The following is a 19,987-nucleotide window of genomic DNA, read 5'->3' as shown; positions in this document are numbered from 1 at the left end:
TGCCACCAAGAAGTTCTCCATTCCTGGAGGGCTCCTAAACAGTGTTATTGGCCGGTCATTAGCAGAAACCAGGAACCTTTGCAAGAAATGAGATGAAATATCAAACCAGAACGGTTGTGAGATCTGAGCCCCTGGTTCATTAAGTTCATTAAGAGGAGTAAATGGCTTCTAATGCTTAACACAGGTGTGGTTGTTGCCAACCGCTGCCTAATGCAGCTTCCTTGCAGCAGTAGCTATCCCCAAAAGATGCCCAAAGTTGAAATAGGAAGGAAATTCCATCATTTCCCTGGGGAAAGCAGTTCATTGCCCAACTGGTCTTGCAGCTATGAAAACGCTTCCTAATATCCAGCCTTTGGGCATTTTTATACATGACATGAAAACTACCTTTGAGCTTCTCTTGTACTCTGTGCATACAGGTGTTCATTTTGTTGATGTTGGATTGATTTATAGGGTTGCCAGGTTGTGCCCTCCCCTCCCCCCCGGAGGTGGCACCTGCCTCTTTAAAAACTCTGCAGCACCCAAGTAGTTTGCAGTCCCCGAGCCTCTTGCTTCCATTGTCTACTGCTCAGTTAGTCAGGGAGTGCAGCCTGCATAATCCGTGTCACTCTGGGTAAACATCTGGCAGCCCCATAAAAACCAATGGAAGAACCATTTCCAAATCAAAGAGACGTTCCGGCCCAGTCTGGTTTTAACATTTGCATTACAGATGAGGGAGACGCAGAAAGCGCTCCCATTTTGCTGGAGAGCGCTCTCCATTTGCTGCAAACGTGCATCCTGTAGCTTCTTGTCTGTTCGGGAGTTCTCTATTTTCTTAAACAATTCCTTTTATGATTGCCTTCATTCTACCACCTTAGAAAGGAAGAGGGAGAATGGCAGGTTCAGAAGGGGCTGCGAGGGAGAGGTAAATTGAAACGTGAGGAATCCTGTGCTGATGCTAAAATGCAACGGAGAAAATGGGAGGGTTTCTTTAGTCTCTACAATAGAAACCTCTGCAAAAAAAAGCCTGGGACCTGTTTTTTTGTTGTATGCCATCAGATCCCAGAATGGAAAGCAAATCAGCTAGTTCCAATGTGTGCAAAACAAAGGGTTCTGAAACTGTAGCCCGAGTCCTGTCTATCATATCCATGTCAAAAATAAGAAAGATGGATCCTGGAACGCATGGAAAAAGAAAGCAAGATGCAGTGACAACAGGCACATAAGAACGTATCTTTTTCACAGCCCTCATAATTGTTTGTTTTGTTTTTTTTAATATCAAATATATTTTGGAAAGACTTATTTAAAAAAAAAGATTCCAGATGTATTTATGGGCATCTGCTGGAGTAGCGTTTTATGTTCTCTTTGAAACATTTTGGTGGGGTTCGCTTTGTCTATAAGGTGGCAAATACTTGGGTGAAAACAACTCTGTGATGAACTTTGAAATGCAGGACCCCCTATATCCATATCTCAATAAGACAATAACAAAAAAAAAACCCTCTAATTTTAAATTTCTTCTTTGGGGTGTTTTCCTCCCTTCTCCTGCCACTTATTTCTGTTTTAAAACGTTCTATACATCATTTAAAGTTCTAGCTCAGTGGTTCCCAAACTTTTTAGCACTGGGACCCACTTTTTAAAATATACACTCTATTGGGACCCACCTAGGTGGACCAGACTTTTTAAAAAACGGAGATCTAAAAAGAAGTAGCATTTTATTTATTTATAAGGAATAATAACCAGAAAAAAAAAAACTCTCAAACATTTATCTGCCTATATTTACACATCCTTGCAAACTACAGGAGCTGAGCTGTTTGCAGGGTAATGACAGCAGATACAGCATCTGATTTTTGAGTTGGGCCACAGCAATACAAGCGTTCCTGGGAGTCAGCCCCATTGGACACAACAGGACTTACTCCAGTGAGTAGACCTGCATAGAATTGTGCTGGTAGAGTGCCAGCTTTACATGTTTTCTCAAGTCCTATTGTGTTCAATTTGCATAGGCCTATAGCCTTAATGCAATTATACTGAATCAGAGAAAGGGAAAGGCGGTTCCCTGGATATTATTAACAGAGGCCCCTAGACAAATTTCTCAGTTTGTGTCTTGCTGAGCCTGCTACTTCTCCGCAGAGCCTCTGTTCATGTTGATTACATCATCACTTCCGCTATAGAAGTCCCAGTGCTCTGTTGTGTCCGTCTGTCCCCCCCCACCCCGATTACTCCCCAGCAGTCCTGTTATGCAAAGACATCTTTCTTCAAAAACTTGGTATAGCCTGGTTGTTGATGTTGTGGGCTATTGGCTTTTCCAAGCACCTGGGGTGTGAGTCATTCCCCTCTCTACAGAGAGCAAAAATGACTCCTTCTGGATGAGGGTGGAGAGTAATATTGTGCAAGAGCTGCTATGAAGCAGCAGTTTGGGTTTTGGCTGGAGGTCTGGTTTGTTTACTTGTTTGATTTGATTCATAGCCCACCCTGTCCCAGGGGCTCAGGGTGATAAACAGCGTTAAATGTGTAGAGTTCTGATGTTGCTTTTGGATTCGCTCTAGCTGCTCTGTGGTGCTTTCCTCCAGCTGCACCCCATCGTACTTGCTCAGCTCGTGCATTTGTCGTGGAGGAGTGAGAAAGATCTCCCCCTTCCCGTCTTCCGCACTGTCTCCTTCCAAGGAGACCCGACTCGGGAAAAGCTGCTCTGATTCTCCCAGCACTTGAGAAATGTGTGTGTTGGGGTGGGGGACAGTTGTAAAGAGTACACACAAACGATAACATGTGATTGTGCAACTAAGTTGGTCCAGTGGCCTAACTCAGCATTCTGTATAGCTGTAGCGAGCAGGTCTCAAGGAGGTTCACGAGCCAGGTTTCGTAGTATTTGTCTCCAGATGTGAGTCCCCAGCATCTGGTAGTCATCCAGTCCCTGAACAATCACTGTTTTTTCCTCCACGTATTTATCGAATTATTTTTCGAAACGTCTATGCAAATGTTCTCTTTTGATGGGCACTCTTAATATTAGGGTGTTCGTTGTATTCCCAGCCATGCATGGGATGATGTGTGTGTGTGTGTGTGTGTGTGTGTGACTGATGAGAAGGGAGCTTTTGCAAATTCACAGCCTTTCATTCTAGGTTATTTACAACTTCTTCCCCCACCCCATGCATGATTACTCAGAATTAAATTCCACTGAGTTCGGGGGGGGGGTTTACTCCCTCCAAAGTTTGGATAGGACTGCAGGGTTGGATGATAATTGTGCCAACACACTCTTAATGTGCCATCCTGTGCTTAAAACAGGCGTGGAAAAATATGGAGTGGCTTTTCCAGCCTCATCCTACCATTCACCTCTTCTTGGCTGTCTACAAAAGCCAATCTATAAAAGTGCTTCAGACTACATCAGCGATCCATGTCACATAGTCTTGAGAAGCTACGTGACTGAGAATGGAGCATAAATGTTTTACCCTTTCCGCACAGCTGGCATAGTCACCACGGAGCTCTTTGATTTCTCACCCTGTGCCTGGTCTCTGTGCTGAGTTGGTACACGCCTGTGGTTTGGCCTCCATCACGGAGACTTTCTGGAGGTCCTCCGTTATGGGATGGATTTATTCTTGTCGAAACCTGTGATCTTTTCCTAGCGCTTAATTTCTGAAATGTGAACTGCTGCAGCTGAAGTCCACCCCAAGCCTCTTCCTCTGCCCATGGTGGCATGACTCTCTGTACATGCCCAAAAGGCACTCAATTATCAGGTCAGATGTTCTGAAAGTATTCCCTGGCATTGAAACTGAAGATGGTTCAGCAAGTAAGCAACCTGCTTGAGCCCTGGCCTAAATTAAACCCTCCTCGGCATAGCAAAACCCAGCACACAGTGCCTTTTTATTCAACCTGAGTGTTCAGTTTAAGAGTATCTTGTAGAATGGCAGCAGTGTTGGTCTAGCATGAAACGGATGCTTCTTTCTGCCTTTGGTTTGGTTTTCTCTTCAAAAATGTTCAGGTAGAAGGATTTCAGCACAAAGAACACAAGCTAATTTGGCTCTCTTTGAAACGTGCTTGGCTCTCGCTAATTGGCAATTATTCCACACTTTTCCAAAATGGGAGGGAACGGGGGGGTGGGGGCTCATGGATGCTGAGCAGGAAAAGTGACAGCTGGCTAAAATAAGCCTTTGTTTACTGCAAAAGCCACTTGCGTGGAAGTGCATTGCGCTCCCCAGCCAACCACTTGAAAGACCCTCTCTCTCTCTGTCGCTTGTGCCTCCTCGGATATCGAGGCAGAATTGCGACGAGGGACAGTTCAGCCGCAGAACTGAGTTTTGGCACAGTTTTGCTGTCGGTGTCTGCCCTCAACCCCATCTGAGAGAAGCAGCAAAAACCGCCGTGGCGTCTTCTAGACGGAACGGTGTCTTGCAGCATGAGCTGGCGTGAGTGACAGCCTCGCCAGATGCAACACCTTGGGCCGCTCTGGGTATCTAAGGGGAGAAGCTGATGCTCGCAGAAGCTCATGCCACAATAAACCCAGGACCGGAGCACATCTTTTGTTTTCTGTCACAACGCCGACAGATTTCGCAGTAGCTGTTCGTACCGATTATCATTCATGCACTCGTCCATCATCTGAATTCCCACTCGTTTGTTCCCATGCACTTTCTTTCATTCTATTTCTTGCAATCACAATTTGGTGGGTTTTTTCCCCCTTTCACTCACCTGTTCGTTTTGTTTTTTTTAAACTTCCTTGCCACATCTAATGAAAGAGCCTGGAACACAAATGAAAGGACTCTCTCGTAAGCTCCTGGCTGCAAGCTTTGATTTGTTTCTCTCGAAAGGATGTCTAGTTCAACATTGCATTCCTCCTTTCGTCAGCCACCCTCCCAGTAAACCCCAGAATGCTTCTTAAAGCAGGCTGGCAGGCAAATGACACTGCTTTTGCAAAACCTCCCTACTTGCACAGACACGAATCGAGAGGAGAAAGCGTGCTATCCCGAAATCGCCGCTGAGGTCTGCATGCGCCTCACAAGCGGATGGGGAGCTGCCTATAAGAGGAGACAGGCAGAGGAATGGAGCAAGAGAATGAAAAATGAGAGGTCAAGCTGCAGATTGGAGAAGGGATGAAAAGATGTGTGTTTGCGGCTGGGTGGGGGGGGCCGGAGAGGTGAGATTGGCATGCAGCATTTTCCTTTGCAATGCAGGAGTTTCCATTCCCTGCTGGTGCCAGCAGTGTATGTGGTATATCCCAGCACAGCCTAACCAATGTGCAGACTACTGTACAATCTCGTAGTCCTGAACAGGTAGTCCGAACACTGGGCAGACGGAGTGGAGCCTCTGTGATCCAGAAATCCGGTGGCGAGCCGCGGCGCATGGTGTATTCCTTTCCCCCGATCCTTGCCACCAGGCAGAGTGTAGACAGAGAGAGAGAAGACAGTGAGAGCGCAGGCAAGTGGCGGACAGACCAAATCCCATGGGGAGAAGCCGCTTACTTCATTTGCTGCCCGGGGAAGAAGCGTGGCCATGGGTTCGTCACCCTCCCTCGTCCCCGGAGTCTAGCGAACCACCAAGCCCCTTTCTTCTTCGGCGCTGGCGTCCGGAGGCGATCGTCCCGGTGTCTTTGGTCATATCGCAGGTTCCTTGGAGGGAAGGAGGGGGGAGGAAAATAAAATGAATTACAATAACAGCCGCCCATCGAAAAGAGGAAGAGTCGCTCAGAAGACTCGTCCATCTATGAGAGGTGTGGGTTCCTTTTGGGACCCCCGCATCTGTTCAAGTCTTGGCAGCGGATCCCTCAGGCCCGAAGCATCAACGCCAACACTTCCATACAACCCTGGGGGTGGGGGGGGGTTGCCCTGAGGAACTCTCCTCTGCTTGGCGTCCAGAGCAAATGGCAGAGGAAGCCGGCATTTGTTACCAAGCTCGCCACAAGGGTTCTCTGACCCGCGTTGGCCACTTGCCTTAGCAGTTAGCCTCTGGCTACCACGAGAGTGATCTGACTCCCCCTCCTTTGTGGCCTTCCCCCACCTTCGCCCAGCATCTGGCACTCATTCTGCCTCCCTCCCTCATTCTAGTCTTTGCGCCCTCCCTTCCTTCTCCAGCTTCCCTTCTGCACTTCTGCCTCAATTGACGTGGCAGTGCAAAACTAACTAGGCTTGAAGGAGGAGCTTGCCAGCTGCTGAGAAGGTCAAAGTTCGACAGGAACTGAGCCGTCTGGTGGATAAGGTTGTGCGGGAGGGGGGGGAAAGAAGTCTCCATACCTTGGATGAAAACTCGAGGAATGTCGCCTTCCCTCTGGTGCGCGGCTCCCGTGTAGCGATTCCAGATGTTCCTTGGGCCATGTGTTCTGTTTCCTCTCTGGTGCTGCAAGGATAAAGGAGGCTTTATGTACAATATGCAAACCCACCAGCGCGCACAGGAGGGGGAAGCTGAAGAGGGGAGATCCAAAATCTACAGTTAGCCAAAAATGGCTCAAAAATCCTTGCTCTGATACAAACCGCTCTCAAAGACCCGTTGCGTCCCTTGCGCTTTGGAGGTCTGTGGACTCCATGCCTACAATGTTTTAGTGTTGCTTTACTTCTGGGAGCGCAGGGTGCCCAACAGAGTATTTTCAAGCAAGCCGGATGACCCGTTTGAGACACACCAGTAGCACGATCGCTTGCAAAGAGTATATACATATTCCAACCCTTTAGGGAGTTCACTGTTAGAAGCTTCAAGCTTATGGGGGGACGCCTTGCAGCAAGCTGCCTACCAGTCCACCATTACTACCTCCGTTCAAATGTCAAGCAGCTCGTTGGCAGGCCAGGAAGAGAGGAACCATGTTGTGGCTAGTTGTACCAATTGTCGTATTTCCTTCTTGTACCTTTGAACAAGCATAAACTGAACTTTGTCCGTGGTGGTAACTCTCCAAAATAAGAGGTTTAAACAAAATGGAAGCATGGGCCTTATGCACACACCCAGGACTGAGCAAGCCTTTTCTTCTGCTCTTGGGTGTACCAACCAGTTGAGGCTGGACAGTACCTTCATCGGTTCCAAGAAGTCTGTCCGGACAGATGCCCAGTCATGTGGAACCCTCCAAAGCCAATGGATATGGTCTGTTCTGCTGGAATCCAGGACGAGCTTAAGGAGTGATAAATCAGGTCAGCGTCAGGAAAGTGCAAAGAGTCAAGGAGTTCCCGCTTCTCTCCGGTTCCTGCAGTGTCACAGTTCTCTTGTCACAAGAGTAGCCTTAGCACTTGTCAGTGCAGATCCTGCAAGGGGGCAAATAAAGCAAAATGAAGGGAAACAGACCAGTGTCCAAGAGAGAGACTGTTTTTTTTTTTATGTTGTAATTCTTGTTCTCTTTATTGCACAACCTCTCATAAATCAGGATGCAGTAAAGAATGTTTGGTCATTCTCTCTCTCTCTCTCTCTCTCTCTCACACACACACACAATTTGCACACAAAGTGCTTTCTCCCTTCTAGGGTATTGGGGAAATCCTAGAGCCTGATTTTATTATATTGAGGTTTCATCGTTGGGGTGATTATCAAGGCCAGTGTGTGGTGTTTTTCTGTGCCAAGCAAATGTGCATTTTTTTTTTTTTGCATAGGGTAAATAATTTTGAGTTTTGGGAGAAGAAATAAAAGTGCAACGCTTTTCTCCATTAGCAAGCTTTTCTGATTTGCAGTGACTGGAAGAATTTGGGGTAGGTGGAATTTGGTTTGGCAAGGGGTTAAAGTTGTGGAGTGGAAGGCATTCTAAGTGTTGGGCGGAATGAGCGGTTTACAGAAATGTATGCATGGTGTGGAGAACATGGACAGAGAGAGCATGTCATCCCTTTCTCATGGTACTATAACTCTGGGTCACCTAATGACACTGGTTGCTTGGCAACCTTCAGTCTCGAAAGACTATGGTATAAGCCTACAGCACCCGGTATTCCCAGGCGGTCTCCCATCCAAGTACTAACCAGGCCTGACCCTGCTTAGCTTCCAAGATCATGGTGTAAGCCTACAGCACCCGGTATTCCCAGGCGGTCTCCCATCCAAGTACTAACCAGGCCTGACCCTGCTTAGCTTCCGAGATCATGGTGTAAGCCTACAGCACCCGGTATTCCCAGGTGGTCTCCCATCCAAGTACTAACCAGGCCTGACCCTGCTTAGCTTCCAAGATCAGACGAGATTGGGCATGTGCAGGGTAACAGTTGCTGATGGACAGTACATTCAGGGCAGGTAAATGAACTCCAGGCCTTTAAAAGCCGAAAGCCCCCAGCTCCATTTCTGCTTGTCCTGCTGTTGCTAAAGTTTCTGTCTGTTTGGACAGCTCATTCTAACAAAAATAAAAACAGACACATACCAACGATTTTTAAAGTTAAATCGATCCTTTGCAATGGCAGTTTCAACAGGAAAATGGCAAAAAAAAAAAAATTCAGTTTTCCACTGTGGTCGTGCATGGCTCCTAGACATAAGTAATCTAAGCCTATAACTATACTATGATGTGTTTAGAGTTATGTATAGTTTGGCCTGAGACACAATATCAGCCAGAGGAGATTGCCATCGGAGCCTGGAATCTCACTCATTCTCCCATACAGTGATTTAATGAGCACCACTCAACATTTGACTGAATGAGCTAATGTAAAGCCAAGTGCTTTCACCAGCTCTTCCCAGGAAGTAAATCCCATTTAACTCAGTGGGACTGAGGAATAGAAACATTTTTTAGGATCAAGGATTCTTTTACCTGCCGCCTCTGTGCCCTCTGCTAATTTTCGAAGCTGATTTTTAGATGCATTTATTTAGTTAACCTCCTTATGTAAGCAGAAAGGTAGGAGAGAAGTTAACCCGTAAGTAATAAATAAAAAGCATACACAGGGAGAACCACCATTCAGAGCGCAATACCATAGTCTTTCGAGACCGAAGGTTGCCAACAACAGAACATAGGGAGATGCTTGAAAACACCCCCAGTTCTCATACCAAGGAGTGCGGTTTAAGTCGCACACACCCCTTGCACATTCTCAAAGGCTCTGGATCGCTGATGGCATACTTACTGCATCCCTTTACCCAGAAATAGCCTGTCCCCCCATTGGCTGAAAAATCAAGAGGATGTTTGTTCTTTTGCTTGGAGATACAGTCGAAAAAAATGTGACTGTCTTCAAATAGGTTTTCGACGGTTCTAAATACATCTCCGCACCTGCAGTGTATGAACTCTCAGGCTGCACACTGCGTGATGCCTTCATGTTCATATGCATGCCTTTATAAGCAAGGGCACTAGCTGCCAGATGCAGGGCCGATCCCATCCACGAGGCCATTGCCTCAGGTGGTGGGTTTTGGCTGGGGACGTCCTCCTCCGTCCACCCATTTGGGAACAAATTTAGAACCCTACAGTAAGAAAATAGCTACAGGCAATCTATTGAAGAGATATAGTTGGAGAGTGCCTTCCCCCTCCCTTTTGAATGTAATGTGGTAGGAAAGCAGTGCATGTTTGGGGACTCTTGTCCTTCTCTACTGAGTCATCACAGCCTGCTTCCATGTGTCTGAGATTTGGTGCGGGGAAGGCACATGATTTCCTGGCTTGCTGAAGCCCTACACCTCAATTTTTATAAATATATGAAGCGCTGAACTCATGTGACCACCACTCCTGAGTCATCTGAAAATGACACCCAGTCTGTGCAGATGTCCTATTAGCAGTGGAGTTTTTCCTCTGCCCTGATCCCTTTTGAGCCTCGGACTCAGGAAGAAATGCCTGAGAATGAGCAATGCAGGCGTTTTGGGTCCGAGCCCAGGACTGCATCTCCCTCCCGGAGGCCGGCCGGCACCTATTCCTCCCGCTCCCTGAGAACGCCCAACCCCATCCTACTCCTTTTGGCTGGGCGGCCGCTGGGATGTTTGAGCCACCGCACACACTGCTTGATTGCTAACACATGGGCAGGGGGCTCACAGCCAGGGCTTTGAAGGCCTCAGCCCTCCGCAGCTCGTTACACACTTTCCTGTCTCTGCATTCAGGAAATGAAGTCAGAGCGTTGATATAAAACAGGCTGGGCTGAAAGCAGAGAGGGTGGAAATACTGGAGAGATTGGGGCCAGGAATGTTGGGGGGGGGCACGTATGTGTAGACGAGGAGGGTCGCAACACTGGGGGTCTCTTGATTGTACACTGTGGGTATTGTGGCTGTTCCGTCCAGTTCTTTTCTAGTGCTTTGAACTACTCCTCTCCCTAATAATTTGCATTTGTTCTTGGTCTAGGCTGCCTTGTTACAAAGTACTGCAAAGCATTTTGTTTCTTCACTGAATGTTCCCAAACAATTGATTGGGGTACCAGCAAGATGTGCTTTGCAAGAGCCGAGCTGCTGGTTAATAGCGGAGCGCCTCCCAAAATTAATAATTGCAGGAGGTCCGCTGCAAGTCGACCAGGCAGCAACAATGGATGCTAGTCCCCTGCCTCGTTCCTTAGCACTGGGGAGGGGGATAGCTAATGTGCACGTGTGGGGAGGAAGCCATGATTGGGAAGCCCTTGCCTAGCTTCCACCCTAGCGCCACCAGAAAGCTGGAATTGATACTAAGCGGTGCAGTCCAGCAAGAGCTACACCACAAAACTGTGAAGAAATCCTTTTGGGTTTTTTAATTTAACTTTTTTTTTAAGGAACGTAAATAGCATCAATGCTCATACTCAAATACCTGCTCTGAATGAATGTAAAGAATCCACTGGCACGGGATGTGGTGCTGGCCACTGATCTGGGGTACTTGGAAAATGGAGTAGAGGCAGTCTTGGTGGATGGGTCTACTTGTGGCTATGGGCTCTGAAAGCCAGAAATGGACTCTGTATTGAGAGGAAATCTACCACTGATTTCCAGTGGAGGGGGGTGGGTGGAGAAAATATAGTCTTTGTGTCATGCTCGTGGGTCACTCGAAAGCTCTCCTCTGTTGAAAACAGGATGCTGGGCTAGGTGGGCTCCAGCTTGGTCCTGATTCAGCGGGTGCTTTGGAGGTGCCTTGAAGGTGCTTTCCTGTCACTGTTGCTGCTGAGTTTAGGTCTACAGGTGAAATATTTGGGACAGTTCACGCCAAATTTGCTGCACCTATTCCACTGTTACCCTCCACATGCCTGATCTCGTCTGATCCTGGAAGCTAAGCAGGGTCAGGCCTGGTTAGTACTTGGATGGAAGACCGCCTGGGAATACCAGGTGCTGTAGGCGTCTACCATAGTCTTTCCATGCCCGATCTCGTCTGATCTCGGAAGCTAAGCAGGGTCAGGCCTGCTTAGTACTTGGATGGGAAACCGCCTGGGAATACCAGGTGCTGTAGGTGTCTACCATAGTCTTTCCATGCCCGATCTCGTCTGATCTCGGAAGCTAAGCAGGGTCAGGCCTGGTTAGTATTTGGATGGGAGACCGCCTGGGAATACCAGGTGCTGTAGGCTTCTACCATAGTCTTTTGAGACTGAAGGTTGCCAACCAACCAGATTCCACTCAATATCTACCACCTTGTGGCTGGGGCCAGCCCTGGGCTCCAATCTCTGCTGAGTCATCAGGCTCGATGGGTGGCCCTCTGGGTAAGTCTTTTTTTTTTTTTTCCTTGACGGACTGTGCACCATTTTGACGAGGAGAAAGAAAGAAACAGTGAAGTACTTTTTAATGCTGGGAAATGCGGAAAAGGCAACGACTAGTAACATGACCTGTCTCGAATATGATTCATGGATTTGCAAAAAAAGGACCACCCACTTCCATTTCTCTGAAACACTGAATGGCTTGTGGTATAAAATGGATTTCCAGAGTATGGCTCCTGGCAAGCATATAAAAGCAAACTTGGAAGTGCTTGGAAGAAACTTGACAATGAGGCCGTAGGACACCGTCTTTTTTTCCCCTTCTTCACTGCAAGGTTCCTCACCTGTGATCCACAGGCGGACAGGTTTCAGTTCAGCTCTTGAAACTCAGGCGTTGTCAAGATGGCCTGTTAGGGCTGATAGGGCTGTTGTCAAGATGGCCTCGTTGGGCCATGCATAGCTTGCTGAGAATCAAGGAGAACTGAGTCTCTGGGATCGTATCCACTCGTGACAGAAAAGAAGGAACATGTTTGGCCCATCCAAGTCCAAAAAACTTGAATCTCCATGTGCGCCCCCGACGTGTACATGGATTACCATCCCGCTCAATTATTACCCCCTATTTACCAGGGACGTCCTCTGTTTTCTGCCCCTGCCACAACGAAGCAGCATTCATTCCTGTTTTGTCCCACTTGGGGAGATGTTGAGAGCAGCTTTAAAAAAAAAAAAATTAAAGAAGGACTATTACTTCTTCCAGTTTCAGCCCCTACCCAAGTCTCGGAGTTGCATCTGGTGCATATAAGTGCATGCGGATGCGCACAAAAGGCAAATGGAATGCATAGCTTTCTTTTCGTCTCTCCTTTGCTGTCTATCCAGATAAACCAGTCCCTACTTCAGAAGCCTGGGCAAGGCAGGCTATTGCAGAATAAATGATGAACAGGCCAAGGAAAGTGTTCATTCAGTCATGTGCGACGGACACTGTTTTCCTTTGTGAAGTGTTTATTTATTCATTCGATTTATATTCCGCTTTTCTCCCTGAAGGGCACCCCAGGCGGCTAACAATCAGGTTAAAAATACAAAACAGTTAAAACAATTAAAACAAGATAAAATACATAGCACGCAGTAAAAGACAAATTTATAGCAACAGCCCTTATGGTGCCTCAAAGGCTTTCCTGAATAAAAAAGTCTTCAGGCCCCGCCGGAACGCTAGTAATGAGGAAGCTGCTCTCAGTTCAAAAGGGAGGGAATTCCATAGTGCAGGTGCCCCCACCGAAAAGGCCCTGTTTCTGGCCACCATTCCCTTCACCACTCTCAATGACGGCACAACCAACAGGACCCCTTCTGATGACCTTAGAGAACGGACCGGATTATACGGAAGAAGGCGGTCTCTCAAGAAGGCGGTGTTGGAGTAGTGGTGGCTCCAGTTTTTTTGGGGGGGGGGGTTTCCTGGGACAATAGCGTGCTTCCCCATGCTTTACAAAGTCTATGTGTTTCTATGCAAGCTACCCCACCCCGTGGTGCCCCCAGAATCCAGACAGTGGATGAGCGGCCACCATGAGTATGTTCAATACTGCCACTACTCACAGTTGGCCGGGCACAGCCTTGTGTAGACATGGTGGTTGGCAACCTTCAGTCTCGAAAGACTATGGTAGAAGCCTACAGCACCCGGTATTCCCAAGCGGTCTCCCATCCAAGTACTAACCAGGCCTGACCCTGCTTAGCTTCCGAGATCAGACGAGATCAGGCATGGAAAGACTATGGTATAAGCCTACAGCACCCGGTATTCCCAGGCGGTCTCCCATCCCAGTACTAACCAGGCCTGAGCCTGCTTAGCTTCCGAGATCAGACGAGATCAGGCATGGAAAGACTATGGTAGAAGCCTACAGCACCCGGTATTCCCAAGTGGTCTCCCATCCAAGTACTAACCAGGCCTGACCCTGCTTAGCTTCCAAGATCAGACGAGATCAGGCATGGAAAGACTATGGTAGAAGCCTACAGCACCCGGTATTCCCAAGTGGTCTCCCATCCAAGTACTAACCAGGCCTGACCCTGCTTAGCTTCCAAGATCAGACAAGATTGGGCATGTGCAGGGTAACATACATGAGCCCCAGACATGGGCCCACCTGTGGAGCTACCCCTGCATTGAGATTACCAGAGTCTTTCAGATAGCTTTGCCAACATGTTGATGTCAGCAGAACTTGCTTCTAAGCAAGAGCATTTAGACTCTCCACTCAACCCGCTCTGTTTACATCACGAGCAACGAATTTCCAAGATCTGGGTGCAAGGAAATGCAATGGGAGCATCCATAGGAAGAGGCTGTAGTTTGCTGTCTCACAAGCCTGAAGAGTTGGCTTCTCTTGCTTTGAGGCTGCTTGTAAAAAAAAAAAAAACCCAGCAGAGAACAGAAATAACAGAGCGCTCCTGCCATCTGGAAGCTGTTTGGTGGCCGGCAATTCAAGAAACGAATTTGCCGTGCCTTGGTTGGGTTCTTAATCATCAGGCATCCAGGCTGCAAAAGCCACAGCCCCACCCACAAACTGGGGCCCTCAGTGGGGATGTGGGTTGGCAATATATTGGTTTCTGAGTGTCCTTGTTGCTACATTTAGTTCCTCCAGATTCATCCTAGGCTGGTGGAAAACGTTAGCCCCCAAAGGCACCCTTCTTCTCGACTGTGGCAAATAGCCAATGGATCTGTCCTCTGTGGAGCACCACAAAGACTAACAGATTGACTACGGCAGGGGTGTCCAAAGTTTTTGGCGGGAGGGCCACATCATCTCTCTGACACTGTGCTGGGGGCCGAATTAATTGACATTTCAAATTTGAATAAATTTACATAAATGAATATATTAAAGATGAACTTATATGACTGCATGAAAGTCTTGCAATAGCTCAAGGCCCATAAAAGGCCTTGCACAAAGCAAGGCTGGCCTTTCCTTTGCTGCTGCTACTGCATCACAGATGTGAAACAACAAGCAGTGGAGGGAGCCCACAGCTCACTCGAGAGGCCAAACAGTGGCCCTCATGTTGAGAGCAGTTGCGTCGGGCCAGTGTGGGCTCCAACAAATCTCTGGAGGGCCAGAGGCTCAATGGAGACTAGGGGCTCCCTGACAGCTGCATTGAGAGGCCTTGAGGGCCGCAAGTGGCCCCAGGGCCAGGGTTTGGGCACCCCTGGACTAAGGTAATAAGCTTTTGCAAGTTCAGACTTTCGGAGGTAGCACTTTGTGCATGTCTGTTGTGCTGGAACAAATTCCCAAGTTCCACTATTCAGATAGAGCCCTGAGAACCTGTCCCTGTTTGTCCAGGTACAACGTGATGAGAAGGGGGTGTTGTCTCACATTCCCTTCCTGTTGCATATTAGTCTCATTTTTTTCTGCACATGCCCGATCTTGTCTGATCTTGGAAGCTAAGCAGGGTCAGGCCTGGTTAGTACTTGGATGGGAGACTGCTTGGGAATATCGGGTGCTGTAGGCTTATACCATGATCTTGGAAGCTAAGCAGGGTCAGGCCTTGTTAGTACTTGGATGGGAGACTGCTTGGGAATATCGGGTGCTGTAGGCTTATACCATGATCTTGGAAGCTAAGCAGGGTCAGGCCTAGTTAGTACTTGGATGGGAGACCGCCTGGGAATACCGGGTGCTGTAGGCTTATACCATGATCTCGGAAGCTAAGCAGGGTCAGGCCTGGTTAGTACTTGGATGGGAGACCGCCTGGGAATACCGGGTGCTGTAGGCTTCTACCATAGTCTTTCGAGACTGAAGGTTGCCAACCAGTTTTCTGCTGCTTTAGAAGCTACTAGCACTCTTTGCTTCCTTTGCGCATAAGCCTAGGATTGCAAAGAAACTAGGGTACCAGTTCATAGCCCTGGAGTGGCAGGTTTGGGGTGCACTGGCCCATCCACTGACTACCACTGCACTAAAGGCTCATCTATTCATTTCTCTTCCCTGTCTCAATTATGACCAGTGGTGTAGCTAAGGAGGTGCACAGGGGTTGCAACTGCACTGGGCAACAAGCTTTAGGGGGGCAATAAACTGAGCTTGACACTAGTGGCCCAAACTGTGAAAACCTTGGTATGTACAAATAATACCATCATGTTATATAGATCACTGGAAAGGTAATTTAATGCTAAATGCAATATCTGTATTGTATCAAACATTACGGCCAATTTACTCAATCAATTAAATTTGATTTCATTGTGTGTGGGGGTGGGGGCTACAAAATATTTTTTGACCCCATAAGAACATAAGACCATAAGAACAGCCCCACTGGATCAGGCCATAGGCCCATCTAGTCCAGCTTCCTGTATCTCACAGCAGCCCACCAACCGCCCCAGGGAGCACACCAGATAACAAGAAACCTCATCCTGGTGCCCTCCCTTGCATCTGGCATTCTGACAGAGCCCATTTCTAAAACCAGGAGGTTTTGCATACACATCGTGGCTTGTAACCCGTAATGGATTTTTCCTCCAGAAACTTGTCCAATCCCCTTTTAAAGGCGTCCAGGCCAGATGCCGTCACCACATCCTGTGGCAAGGAGTTCCACAGACCAACCACACGCTGAGTAAAGAAATATTTTCTCTTGTCTGTCCTAACTCTCCCAACACTCAATTTGAGTGGATGTCCCCTGGTTCTGGTATTATGTGAGAGTGTAAAGAGCATCTCCCTATCCACTCTGTCCATCCCCTGCATAATTTTGCATGTCTCAATCATGTCCCCCCTCAGGCATCTCTTTTCTAGGCTGAAGAGGCCCAAATGCTACCCCCGGTAGCAGATGCCTTAGCTCTGCCAACTGCCCCATGTTTCACTTTTTAAAAACTATGGGTTTGATTTCACTTCTGGAAATTTCTGGGGCATCGTCTTGCACGTAGCGCTGGGCTACGCTTTAATTCGCTCCGCCACTGATTGTGACCAAGGGTTTATGTGTTTGTGAGCCACGGCACCAACGACCATCTTTTGATTCCACTCTGTTTAAAACAGCAGCAGGAGCGATCCAACCAACAGACATCCCATAAGCCTGCTAGATATACAGTCATTGTCAGCTGCTTAATGCACACCCACTCCTTCGTCGTTCCATTTTCAAGTTAGATTTTGGGATCTGAGGACTGCCTGCCTGCCTTTTCCATTCACCTTCCCTCTGTAAAGGATCTTATTTCCACATTTTTCCAGCCAACGCCAGCATGACGCACATACCAGACAGCCACAGTTGCATATAGGGTACATTTTGGTGCAAGTGGAAGCATTTCCCTGCTGGTCTTCCTTGCATAATAGTTCCCCCTCTAGGTCAGTTGATGTATATCAGCGTCCGGCTAGACCTGCAACATGCTTGCTTCGGGATGCATGCATCGGTTTATTCTCCCAAGCTTAACCGCAGATCTAGGGGCCATCCCAGAGACGAATATTGGTACTGCATGGATGTTGAGGGGTGATTGGGGTTTATAGGAAAACTGACAAAATGTAACAGTCTGGATTTCTTATGCAACTTACACACACACACACACACACACACACACACACAGAGAGAGAGAGAGAGAGAGAGAGAGAGAGAGAGAGAGAGAGAGAGAGAGAGAGAGAGAGAGAGAGAGAGAGTTATACAACTGTGCTTGAAAAACTGTACCAGACAATTACATTTCTAAAATTAGATGTTCTCACATTCCTCCGACCTCTGGGGAAGTGGCAGCCTCAGATGTGGAAGCCCAGCTTCCTAATCCCAGATATTTGAGGACTAACTGTGATTAGTAAATGGTGCGAGAAGGGAACTCCACACAGGGAATCTCTGCAGAGGGCATCACACAGTGCCTGGCATGTTTCACATGTTGTTGGAAGGTAATGTCAGGCCAATGGGACGTGTGCTGCATCCTGCAGTTGGGTGGCACTCACGGAGCCCTCCTCATAAGAACAGCCCCACTGGATCAGGCCATAGGCCCATCTAGTCCAGCTTCCTGGATCTCACAGCGGCCCACCAAACGCCCCAAGGAGCACACAAGATAACAAGAGACCTGCAAGGCCTCCTGGGAATTATAGTTAAGAACATAAGAACAGCCCCACTGGATCACGCCATAGGCCCATCTAGTCCAGCTTCCTGTATCTCACAGCGGCCCACCAAATGCCCCAAGGAGCACACCAGATAACAAGAGTCCTGCATCCTGGTGCCCTCCCTTGCATCTGGCATTCTGACATAACCCATTTCTAAAATCAGGAGGTTGCGCATACACATCATGGCTTGTACCCCGTAATGGATTTTTCCTCCAGAAACTTGTCCAATCCCCTTTTAAAGGCGTCCAGGCCAGTCGCCATCACCACATCCCATGGCAAAGAGTTCCACAGACCAACCACATGCTGAGGGAGTTTTTTCAAAGTAAGGGAATGTTTGTTCCCTTGTCTCAGAGCTGCATTGCCCTTATGTCAGTGCTGGAAAGCGCTGACATAAGGGGTTAGGATTGCGCCCTGAGGCTATTTGGAGAGCAAAACAGTCAGATCCTAGACAGTCAGCTCACAGAAAGCACCAAAGCTCTTTTAGAGTACCTGAGGAGATGCAGATGTGAGAGTGCCAGGAAATGATGGTTGATCCTTTTTGTCTTTCAGGAGAAGGAGAAGAAGTACATGCTGCCAGTAGATAACCTGAAGGTGCGGGATATCGAGAAGGGCTTCATGTCCAGCAAACACATCTTTGCCCTCTTCAACACGGAACAGAGGTGTGGACCTTTCTTCAGTTCCATCAAATTTTCTCGTTTTTCCAGAATCTAGACGTTTGAAAGGATCCAGGATTTCAGCAGATGACAATGACGCTTAGCAACAGAGGAGATGTACACAGGTCAAAGAGGAATATAGGGGAAGGTTTTCTCGAACCCTGCCTAGGTCCACTCTTATTCAAGAATGAAAAGATACAGTTATTGACTTTGATACTGGAGATCCAACCCAGGACTCCCTATCTTGCTGTTTGAAGTTCAAAGCAGCTGCAGATGGAACTAAATCATGTTGGGTGCTCTGTGTGTGTGTGTGTGTGTGTGTGTGTGTGTGTGTGTGTGTGTGTGTTTCACCCCTTCTTCTCACGCTGTTTTCCTGATCTAACCCCCCCCTCCCCATTGAATTTGCACTATGTTGATGCTATACAGACACCTGTTTGGAAGGAGTGAGTTCAGCCCCAGTCCTGTCCAGCTTTCCAGCACTGATGCAGCCACAATGCATCCCCAAGGTAAGGGAACAAACATTCCCTTAGCTTGAGGAGGCCCCAGGATGCAGTGCGCACCCTGTTGGCACCGCTGCATCAGTGCTGGAAAGTTGGATAGGACTGGGCTTTTAGATCAGGAAAGTCTCTGTGTTGTGTTGAGCCCTCAACGTTTAGGCTGAAACTTCAACAGAGCAGGGGAACTGGGAAGTTGCTCATGACCCAGCTACGTGCCTACCCTGGGGCCAAATGGAAGCAGTTGGGGTTGGTTACTGGCAGGGTACCTGCGGCAGTTGTTACCCTGTCTGATCTGGACCTAGAGAAGGAGCAGGCTTGCAGAGAGAAATCTCTATACTCCATCTAGGGGCAGAGCCTCACTGCTTCTGATAAGAAAGCTTTTGAAATGAGGGTGCATGTGGCTCTTTTTGCCCCAATATTTTGCAGTCTTGCCCTCTGGGCTCTGTGTAAAGGGCAGCTAGCTCCCTTAGGACCCTCTGATAGCACTAGCTTCGCCCCCCCATGTGTGAGGTGCTTCCACTCTTCTGAGCCTGCTGCAAATTCAATTGTAGGGGCATTCAATTGTAGGGGCAGGGGCATTCAATTGTATTCCTTACGTACAGTCAGGCAGCCTTACAGTTTTCTCTTTGTGTCTCTCCCCCCACCCCCACAGGAATGTTTACAAAGACTATCGGCAGCTGGAGCTGGCCTGTGAGACCCAGGAGGAAGTAGATAGTTGGAAAGCCTCCTTCTTGCGCGCAGGAGTTTACCCAGAGCGTGTGGGGGTGAGTTGATCACCAAGGGTAACCAACTGTAAGAACAGGTGAAATGACAGTGCCGAAGGACAAAATGTGGCTAACGGAGGGCCAGATAGGACGTGATGGTGGCGGTAGCCCTATATCCACCTATTTAAAACAAAAGGTGGTCTGATTTCAGTATCAAAGGGGTCACATAGGTGAGGGGAGCTGAACCCTCCCCCCCTTACCTTATTTCCCCAGGGTCTCTTGCCTCAGGTGTTTTCCCTCCAGTATGGCTACTACAGTTAGCTAGGCTGGAAGATAAGCACCTGAGTACAAGGAAGCAGCAAGGTGAATGATCCAGTACCCCTCACCTGTGTGGTTCAAATTAGAGATTCCCATTTTCCAATCCATAAATGGGACAGGTATGTGGGAGACACCATTGTGCCTGAGGACACACCCTGAGGATACTTTTGGGTGCCCTTCAGGGCTTCGACCGCTTCCATGATCATCGACGTTGCTACTTGTTCAAACAGCAACACAAGGACAGGGCCACGCCAACCACTGCTGAAGACTTTGTCTGTAAAGGATGAAACAGAGAAGGGAAGAAGTGTATCACTTTTCAGAGAGGCTTTTTCCTGGCTCCAAACCTTTGTGAGG

General features: G+C 48.1%; 1 protein-coding gene and 3 pseudogenes across 4 annotated transcripts in view; 1 reads left to right on the top strand and 3 right to left on the bottom strand.

Annotated features, from left to right (window-relative positions):
- Positions 1-19,987, top strand: part of DNM1 (dynamin 1) — a 121,005-nt gene that overhangs the window by 80,648 nt on the left and 20,370 nt on the right. For all 4 annotated transcript variants that reach the window (XM_066610813.1, XM_066610812.1, XM_066610815.1 and 1 more), the window contains 2 exons: positions 18,011-18,120; positions 19,264-19,375. In XM_066610813.1, the coding sequence (XP_066466910.1) occupies positions 18,011-18,120; positions 19,264-19,375 (222 nt within the window). The remainder of the gene's footprint in view (positions 1-18,010; positions 18,121-19,263; positions 19,376-19,987) is intronic.
- LOC136635686 (5S ribosomal RNA) lies at positions 7,997-8,116 on the bottom strand (annotated as a pseudogene).
- On the bottom strand, positions 13,198-13,313 carry LOC136635672 (5S ribosomal RNA; annotated as a pseudogene).
- Positions 13,422-13,545, bottom strand: LOC136635680 (5S ribosomal RNA; annotated as a pseudogene).

Source organism: Tiliqua scincoides, chromosome 16 (genome assembly GCF_035046505.1).
Source record: "Tiliqua scincoides isolate rTilSci1 chromosome 16, rTilSci1.hap2, whole genome shotgun sequence".
NCBI classification, from domain to species: Eukaryota; Metazoa; Chordata; class Lepidosauria; order Squamata; family Scincidae; genus Tiliqua; species Tiliqua scincoides.
The sequence above is the reverse complement of the archived record's forward strand: the minus strand, read 5'-3'. Positions and strand labels throughout refer to the sequence as shown.